We start from the raw sequence: 9,357 nt of genomic DNA on the forward strand, positions 1-9,357 counted from the left end.
ATCAGAAAAGAGAAAAACAAGGAACTGAAGAAAGGAGGGATACAACACCAGAAAACAGTGAAGGTAAGTTCTGAGATGAAAGCTGTGCAGGGAACCTAGAGAGCAATGGTCCAGATGGGAGGAGAAAGATGAAGAGCTCTGGTAGGGAAGATAATCTCCAGGGAAAGAAGTAGACTGGATAAAGTATCAGACACCCTTGAGCATGTAAAAAATGTAAACACTGAATATTGATTTAACCAAAAATTGTGATATAACTAGATTGGGTGGGAGACGGAGGCGGGTATAGTGTATGATTGAGCTAAACCCTCAGTAGGAGTCCACAAATAATCTTTACTGTCTTTGAACATGGTGGGAGATCCAGTATTTTTGAAGAGCTTTATCATAAACCAGCATTCTCACTAATAACAATGTGGAATGTAGCTGCAGGTGGGCTTTGATAGCACTTATTCCTGCACGGGTACCCATATCCATAAATTGTCATTCCTTCCGTCGCAATTGGAATTGAACACCCTTGAACATGGGCTAGACTTAGCTTGCTTTTATCAACTGAATGCAGCAGAAATGATGCTGCAACACTTTTATTTTTCACAGCTTTACTGAATTCACATACCATGCAATTCACCCATCTAAAATGCACAATTCAATGTGGGTTTTTATGGCATATTACATTACTGATTCTTAAAAATTGTGGTAAAACATGTATAGCAAAATTTGCCATTTTAATCATTTCCAAGTATCCAATTCAGTGGCATTAATCACATTCACCATGTAGTACAAGCATTACCACTATTTCTAAAAACTTTACATCACCCCAAGCAGAAACTCTGTAATCAGTAAGCAGTAAATCCCCGTCACTCACACCTGTCAGCCCCCTCTAATCTCTGTCTTGACAAATTTGCATATTGTAGCTACTTCATATAAGTGGATTGTATAGTACTTGTCCTTTCATGACTGTCTTATTTCATTTTCCATATTTTCAAGGTTCATTCATGTTGCAGCATGTATCAGAACTTCATTTCTTTTTATAGCTGAATAATATTCTGTTATATGTATATACCACATTTTATTTGTTAATCTTTGATGGGCACTTGGATTGTTTCTACCTTTTGGTTATCATGTGTTGGTGAAGGATTACCCAGGTGCCAAGGCAAGAGACTGAAGGCACAAACTGTAGCAGTATAATAAAGAAAATAGTTAGAATAAAGAATAGTTACAATACAAATTAGATATAGAGATGATCATGGATAATTATCAATCATTAGTATAAACATTATTAATCATTAGCTTTTAATATTACTCTTTGTTGCATTACTGATATAACCTAGGAATAACTGGTGGGTACAGGGTCAGGTACAGAAGGGACATTGTGAGAAGTGACCTAGAAGGCAAGAGGTGAGCCCTCTGTCACACCTGCGTAAGGGCCGCCTGAGGGCTCCTTGGTCAAGCAGTAATGCCAGTGACTAGGAAGGCACCCGTTACTTAGCACACCACGAAAGGGAGTCTCTCTTTCCTTGGAGGAGTCAGAGAACACTCTGCTCCACCAGCTTCTTGTGGGAGGCTGGATATTATCCAGGCCTGCCCACAGTCATCCGGAGGCTTAAACCCCTCCCTGCGGTGCTGTGCTTCAGTGGTCACGCTCCTTGTCCACTCTCATGTTCCTCCCATACTCCTGGTTCCTCTTTGAAGTTCGTAGTAGGTAGCGGTAGAAGAAATAGTGAAAGTCTTAAAGTCTTTGATCTTCTTACAAGTGCACAGAAGAAAACACTGATGTATGCTGCCTTTCCTCTCTGCTTTGACTACCTAAAAGGGAAGGGCCCCCTGTCCCATGATCACATGACTTGCTTGACCTTATCAATCACTAGGACAACTCACCTTCCGTACCCTGCCCCCCTTGTCTTGTACGCAATAAATATCAGTGTGCCCAGTCATTCAGGGCCTCTACCGGTCTCCGCATCTTGGTGGTAGTGGTCCCCGGGGCCCAGCTGTTTTCTCTTTATCTCTTTGTCTTGTATCTTTATTTCTTACAATCTCTCGTCTCTACACATGGGGAGAACACCCACTAAGCCCCGTAAGGCTGGATCCTACAGTCATGAATAATGCTACAGTGATCATTGGCATACATGTATCTGTTGAGTCCCTGCTTTCAATTCCCTTGTGCATATTCCTAGGAGTAGAATTGCTGGGTGTATCAGTTAGGGTTCTTCAGAGAACACAGGGTTTTTCAGAGAAACAGAATTAATAGGATTTATATTGAATATATTTATATATTTATAAATTATGTATACACACAGAGAGAGAGATACAAATACTGATTTACTTAAAGTAACTGGCTCATGTGATTGTAGGGGCTGGCAAGTCTGAGTTTTGCAGGAGATACTGGCATACTAGAGAACCAGGGAAGAGTTGATGCTGCAGCTTGAGCCTGAAGGCAAGCTGGAAATATTCTGTTTTCCCCAGGGACCTTAGTCTTTTTCTCCAAGGCCTTCAACTACTGGATGAGGCCCACTCTCATTATGGAGAGTAATCTGCTTTCTTCAAAGTCTACTGACTTAAATGTTAATCTCATTAAAAAATATCTTCACAGAGACATCTAAACTAGACAAATTGACACATAAAATTAACCATCACACTGGTTCATATGGTAATTCTATGTTTAACGTTTTGAGGAAATGCCAAACTGTTTTCTGCAATGGCTGAACCATTTTACATTTCCACCGGCAATGTTCCAATTTCTCTACATCCTCGTAAACACTTATGTTTTTCCATTTTTTGGATTTAGCCATCCTAGTGGGTGCGAAGTGATATTTTACTGTGGTTTTGACTTGCATTTTCCTAATGACTTACAATGTTGAGCATATTTTCATGTGCTTGTTGTTCATTTATTTATCTTCTTTGGAGAAATATCTCTTTAAACCCTTTGCTCATTTTAGAGTTGGGTTGTCTTTTTTTTTTTAAGGATTTGGTAAAGATTTATTTATTTATTTTCCATTTCTAGTCTTTTAAAGTATGGTTTCTTTTCTTTTTTTAAAGGATATGGAAAATATTTATGTTTTTTTCCATTTCCAGTCTTTTAAAGTAGACACAGATACGCTTAGGTTAAAGCTGATTTTAACAGCACAAAAAAGCTGAGCACAAAGGATAGGATTAAATTCAGCAATCCAGAGTGATAAAAAGGAAAAGACACTAAGTAGGTGCCTTCAACAGACACATTATCCAAGTTGATTACCTAATAGTTGGACATTAAAGTCCTTATGCTGCAAAAGTGAGAATAATCTGGTGTATGAAGTGTATGGTGGCATTTGTAGCTGTAACTTGTTTTCTGTTTATTAAGCCCAATTAGCATAGTTAAGTGTAGTCTTTAGTATACAACCTGCATCCATTTAAATTAAACATAATATTTTCCACAGTAGTGTAAGTAAGGCCACAATATTTATTTTGGGCAAACCCTTTAATGTAGTGATTTTAATATCACTGTCATTCATTCTTTTGGAATATAAAGTGTTTTAACTGAATTAAGGTTACAGATAATTTTTAAAATACTATATCATGACTAACATATTAAAACTATACTTACATATTTATATCTAATACCCAAAGAAAATTCACTGCCAAATTGTTAACAGTAGATATTAAACAGTCTGACTCCCTTATTAACTGATTCTATAGGTATAAGTATAGGTCAGTATGATTTTAGTGTCTATTCTTTCATTTACTAAATTAGGAAAGCAGTATTTGCAGAACAAATAAAAACAAGTGAAGCAGCCACCCAAGGACCATAACAGCTTCTGAGTCAGCTGTGTCACCAGCTCAGATAGAAATCCCCACTATATGCACAAAGCTGGATTCAAATTATTCATCAAAAGGTGCTGGTAGAAGTTGTCGGATGCCTTCCAATATAGATCCCCAATCCCATGGCCACCAGATGAGACAGCAGCAAAACTCTTTTGAAATTCTGCTGAGAAAATGCCCCCTTTCCTCATCAGGCTTTAAATTCCATGCTGGGTAGCTGTGTGCTTCAGGTGCTTCAAAGAGGAACTCCTTGTGGGGAATATTTTCTGGCCAACTTGACCAATCCCATATCCAACCTGAGCTTTTCTTCAAGATGCTTTCAACGTCTTTCTTTCTCTCGGTATCTTCCTCAGACTGAGAGCTATTTTTCTCCAATGTCTGTGAAAGAGGTAGGCTGTCATAGAACTTTTGGAGCTACTCTGTCCAAATTCAAATTCATTTTAGGCATCCAGCTGTATTTTTTCCATGTCACTATTACATTAATTTTTTTTTTTTTTTTTAGAGATAGGGTCTCGCTCTGTTGCCTAGGCTGGAGAGCAGTAGTGTGAACATTGCTCACTGCAGCCTTCCTTTGGGAAGCAAAGCAGAGGATTACTTGAATTCAAAGAAGTACTTTGGAGGCTTCCCAAAGCACTGGGATTACAGGCGTGAGCCACTGTGTCCAGCCCATGTCACCATTATAAACAGAAACTGATATTGGAGCACTATTCCCCTTCCTATCATTGCTAAAGTGCAGTTCTATCCAGGAGCCCTGCAAGCTCTTTCTCTGCAGCCTGGGGCCCCTGCTCTGTGATATGGTGCCAGAAGGTGGCTGTAGCAGTCTGGGTCACTGTTTGGTTGTGGTCTAGGGGTTGCATGTGCCCTCAGTGGCAGACAGTATAGCAGGCGAGCATGAAGGGTATGGGCCCAGTGCTCAGCCTGTCTTTTTGTTGTTGAGTTGTAGAAAGTTCTGCATGTATTCTAGATAAGAGACCTATATCAGATACACAATCTGCAAACATTTTCTCCCATTCTGTAGGTTGCTTTTTCACTTTCTTATGTTCTTTGATGCAAAAAAGTTTTTAATCTTAGTGAATTCTAACACGTATTTGTTGTCATTGTTGCTCACGATTTTGTTGTCATATCTAAGAATCCATTGCCAAATCCAAGTTCACGGAGATTGACCCGTTTTCTTCTGAGAGTTTTATGGTTTTAGCTCTTACATAGTTGATCTATTTTGAGTTAGTTTTTTGCATATGCTATACATATAACATATTTTGAATATAGGAGTCCAACTTCATTCTTTTGCAAGTAAATATCCAACTGTCTCACACCATATGCTCAAGAGACTATTTCTTCTTCATCGAATGGTCATGAACCTTTACTGAAATTATAATGGTGACATGGACAAAGTACTGTGGCTTGTGCCTGTAATCCCAGTGTTTGGGTGGCTATAAATGTATGGGTTTATTTCTAGATTCTCAATTCTATTTCACTGGTCTATATGTCTATCCTTATTCTAGTAGCACGTTCTTTTTTTTTTTTTTTTTTTGAGACAGAGTCTTGTTTTGTCACCCAGGCTGGAGTGCAGTGGCACAATCTTGGCTCACTGCAACCTCCACCTCGCCTCATGAGTTCAATTGATTCTCCTGCCTCAGCCTCCCGAGTAGCTGGGATTACAGGTGCCTACCACCACGCCTGGCTAATTTTTGTATTTTTAGTAGAGACAGGTTTTCACCATGTTGGTCAGGCTGGTCTCAAATTCCTGACCTCAAGTGATCCACCCACCTCAGCCTCCCAAAGTGCTGGGATTACAGGCATGGGCCACTGTGCCTGGGCAGTGGCATGTTCTTTTGATTGCCATAGCTTTGAAGTAAGTTTGAAATTGAGAAGTTGTATTCCATTTTCAATCTGCTTAAGACATACCTGAGACTGGACAATCTACAAAAGAAAGAAGTTTAATTGGACTTACAGTTCCACATGAAGCCTCACAATCGTGGCTGAAGGCAAGAAGGAGCATGTCACATCATACGTGAATGGCAGTAGACAAAGAGAGTGCTTGTGCAGGGAAACTCCCCTTTTTATAACCATCAGGTCTCATGAGACAGACTTACTATCAACAGAACAGTACGGGAAAGATCTGCCCCCATGATTCGATTACCTCCCACCGGGTCTCTCCCACAACATGGGAATTCGTGATGAGATTTGAGTGGGGACACAGCTAAATCCTATCAGAAGTATAAATCTTCCAACTTTGTTTCTCTTTTTTAAGACTGTTTTGGCTATTCAGGTCCCTTTGCAATTCTATGGAAGATCAGCTTTTCCACTACTGCAAAACAAGCTATTGCAATTTTGATAGGGACTGCAGTGAATCTGTAAATCACTTTCTGTATTACTGCCATCTTAACATTGCCTTCCAACCTATGAACATGGGATATCTTTCCATTGATTTAGGCATTCTTTAATTTCTTTCAGGAATATTTTATAGTTTTCAGTGTACAAGTCTTTCGCCTCCTTCGTTAAGTGCATTCCTAGGTATTTTATTCTTTTGGATGTTATTGTAAATGGAACTGTTTTCTTAATTTTTTTTGGATTGTTCATTGAGGGTATATAGAAACAGAACTAATTTTTTTTTGTTATTGATTGATATGGTTTGGATTTGTGTTCCCACCCAAAGCTCATGTCGAATTGTAATCCCCAATGTTGGAAGAGGAGCCTGGTGGGAGGTGACTGGATCATGGGGGCGGATTTCTCCCTTGCTGTTATTGTGATAGTGATTTCTCACAAGATCTGATTGTTTAAAAGTGTGTGGCACCTCCTCCCTCTATTCCTCCTGCTCCGACCAGGTTAGATGTGCCTGCTTCCCCTTTGCCTTCCATCATAATTGTTAAGTTTCCTGAGGCCTCCCCAGTCATGCTTCCTGTACAGCCTGCAGAACCATAAGCCAATTAAACCTATTTTCTTTATAAATTGCCCAGTTTCAGGTATTTCTTCATAGCAGTGCAAGAGCGGATTAATATACTGATCTTGTACCCTGCAACTTTGCTGAATTTACTACCTCTAGTAATTTTTTTGTGGATTCTTTGGGATTTTCTATATATAGGATCATATCATCTCCTATAATCTTATTTATTCTTTTCCAATTTTGATGTCTTCTATTTAGTTTTCTTGCCTAATTTCTCTGGCTAGAAATTCCAGTACAATGTTGAATAACAGTGGTAAAAATGCAATGCCTTGTCTTGTTTCTGATCTTAGAGAAAAGCTTGCATTCTTTTAAAATAAAATGCTCTCATGCTAAAGCCAGTTGCATATTTTAATGAAGAAGAAAACATAGAAAAGTTGAAGTTGGGATACTGGTCATCTGAGATAAAGGTAGAGATAGCCCAGGGGCTAAAAGCTCCAAGGAAAGCAGATGGTAAGTATTAGGAATTAGACAGTGGAGCATTCTAGATGCAGTGCAATGTTTTACTTAACTGAATGGGATGAGGATGGGAATAGAAATGCTTGCTAATTAAAATGTTTGGGTAAGTTATAAATTCTACACAGTGTGCAACAAATATTAACTTACAGTGATAACACATGGGATATAGGATGTATAATAGAACAAGAAACTGGCACTTCTCCATGCAAATACCTGTAAGGTATGAGTACTGTTTGAAGACATCAGAAGGTGTAGGTCCTGTCAGCAGAAAAACATCAATGATTCCACTTTCTGACATCCAGTGCACATGAGTTCGAGATCTGACCTTTTGTTTAGCAGCAACTGGGCCCATCTGGGACAGTGTATACTGGAAAAAGAATGGAATAAAAATTTGAGAAATTTCCCTTTAACCTGCAACATCCAGCCATATATAAGTAACAGTCTGTTCCTTTAGTAGATACTACTGATATTCACTGATTATACTGTAAAGCTTTTGGTGGCAGAGAAGTGCCACTACAAAGATAATAGCTATGACTCCACTACAGTGGTTTTGCTTCTTCTTTAAGTATGACACGTAGCCATGATCCATAGCTCACCTCTACTGCAGGCTCTGTATTGATCTCCACTAGTGTTTCTGAGGCATTCAGCCAGAAAATGCCTATAGTTCTGCCCAGTTTGTGGGCCAGGAGATAAGGTACTGAACCATAAATGCCCATTTTATCATATATTTGGTATCCATAAACATCCAGGTTATAAAGACGGTAAGCATCTTCATCACTGAAACACAAAGATTATCATCAATTACTATCACAAATATATTATTAATATTAATAAACAGAAGAGCTTTACTCTTCTCTGAAAACACTTAGGTCCCACGCATCTTTGAAGGCTCAAGTCTTGCCACTTCCCTAAAGATTTCCTGACCCAACTTGGGTGAATGTGGTCCTCTTCCCTTGACTCCTTTGGCACCACTTCCTGTGACATTAGCACATACGATCACATCTTACACATCTTTTCTAAATATCTTTTTCTTTTTTCCAGACAGGGCCTCACTCTGTCACCCAGGCTGGAGTGCAGTGGCACGATCTTAGCTCACTGCAACCTCCACTTTCCAGGTTCGGCAGTTCTCCCACCTCAGCCTCCCGAGTAGCTGGGATACAGGTGCGCACCACTACACCCAGCTAATTTTTGTATTTTTTGGTAGAGATGAGGTTTCACCATGTTGGCCAGACTGGTCTCAAACTCCTGACCTCAAGTGATCTACCCACCTCGGCCTCCCAAAGTGCTGGGATTACAGCTGTGAGCCACTGTGCCCGGCCTAAATATCCTTTGAGTGGAGGACTCTCTCCAGTGAATACTCCACAATAGCAAGCACACAGTAAGTATCCACTGATGAATTCTGTGAGTACTTCTCCGCAGTTAAAAGAATTGTGTCCAACAGGCTTCCACAGTGTTTAGCAGGGGAAGATGGGGAACTGAATTGGGGGAGGCAGCACAGAGCTCAGATCAGTGTGAGTGCAGCACAGTTTCTGCTGGACTTGTCACTATGCCTACCTGAAAGTCAACAGCACCTGAACCTGGCAACCTTATCAGACTCTGTTTCTCTTTGGTTTTGTTTCCTCTTAGTCTGATGCCTCTGGCATCTATTTGTCAATAGTGTTAGTCTGACATGATATCCCTGAGGCAACTAAAGGTGATCAGATGCCACATTATTCCATTCTCTGGCTCACTCTCCCATTTTGGTAAAAGACTTTTTCTGGGTCAGTGATTTTTCACAATATGTTCTCCTACGGTTCCACTAAAGGCCTTGAGAGGTAGAAGTGAAACCTGGGGATAAAGATCTTCCCTCTACTCTGATCACAGCAGCTCCATAATTTTACTTCTTCTGTATTTCTAGGTTCAGTACTATACTTTTTACAGTTATCTAATTTTACCATAGAAAAAATAAATAAAAATGGAAAACCGGCCAGGCACGGTGGCTCACAGCTGTAATACCAGCACTTTGGGAGGCCAAGCTGGGCGAATCACAAGGTCAGGAGTTCGAGACCAGACTGGCCAATATGGTGAAACCCCATCTCTACTAAAAATACAAAATAAATTAGCCAGGCATGGTGACAGGTACCTGTAGTCCTAGCTACTCAGGAGGCTGAAGCAGGAGAATTGCTTGA

The 9,357-nt window shown here is 39.9% G+C and overlaps 1 protein-coding gene across 1 annotated transcript in view; it reads right to left on the reverse strand.

Moving 5' to 3' along the window:
• GANC (glucosidase, alpha; neutral C) overlaps positions 1-9,357 on the reverse strand; it is a 111,487-nt gene that overhangs the window by 47,725 nt on the left and 54,405 nt on the right. Inside the window, 2 exon segments of the mRNA XM_011989254.1 lie at positions 7,403-7,556; positions 7,786-7,966. Of these exon segments, the coding sequence (XP_011844644.1) occupies positions 7,403-7,556; positions 7,786-7,966 (335 nt within the window).

The sequence above is a fragment of the Mandrillus leucophaeus genome, unplaced genomic scaffold (genome assembly GCF_000951045.1).
Source record: "Mandrillus leucophaeus isolate KB7577 unplaced genomic scaffold, Mleu.le_1.0 Scaffold35, whole genome shotgun sequence".
NCBI classification, from domain to species: Eukaryota; Metazoa; Chordata; class Mammalia; order Primates; family Cercopithecidae; genus Mandrillus; species Mandrillus leucophaeus.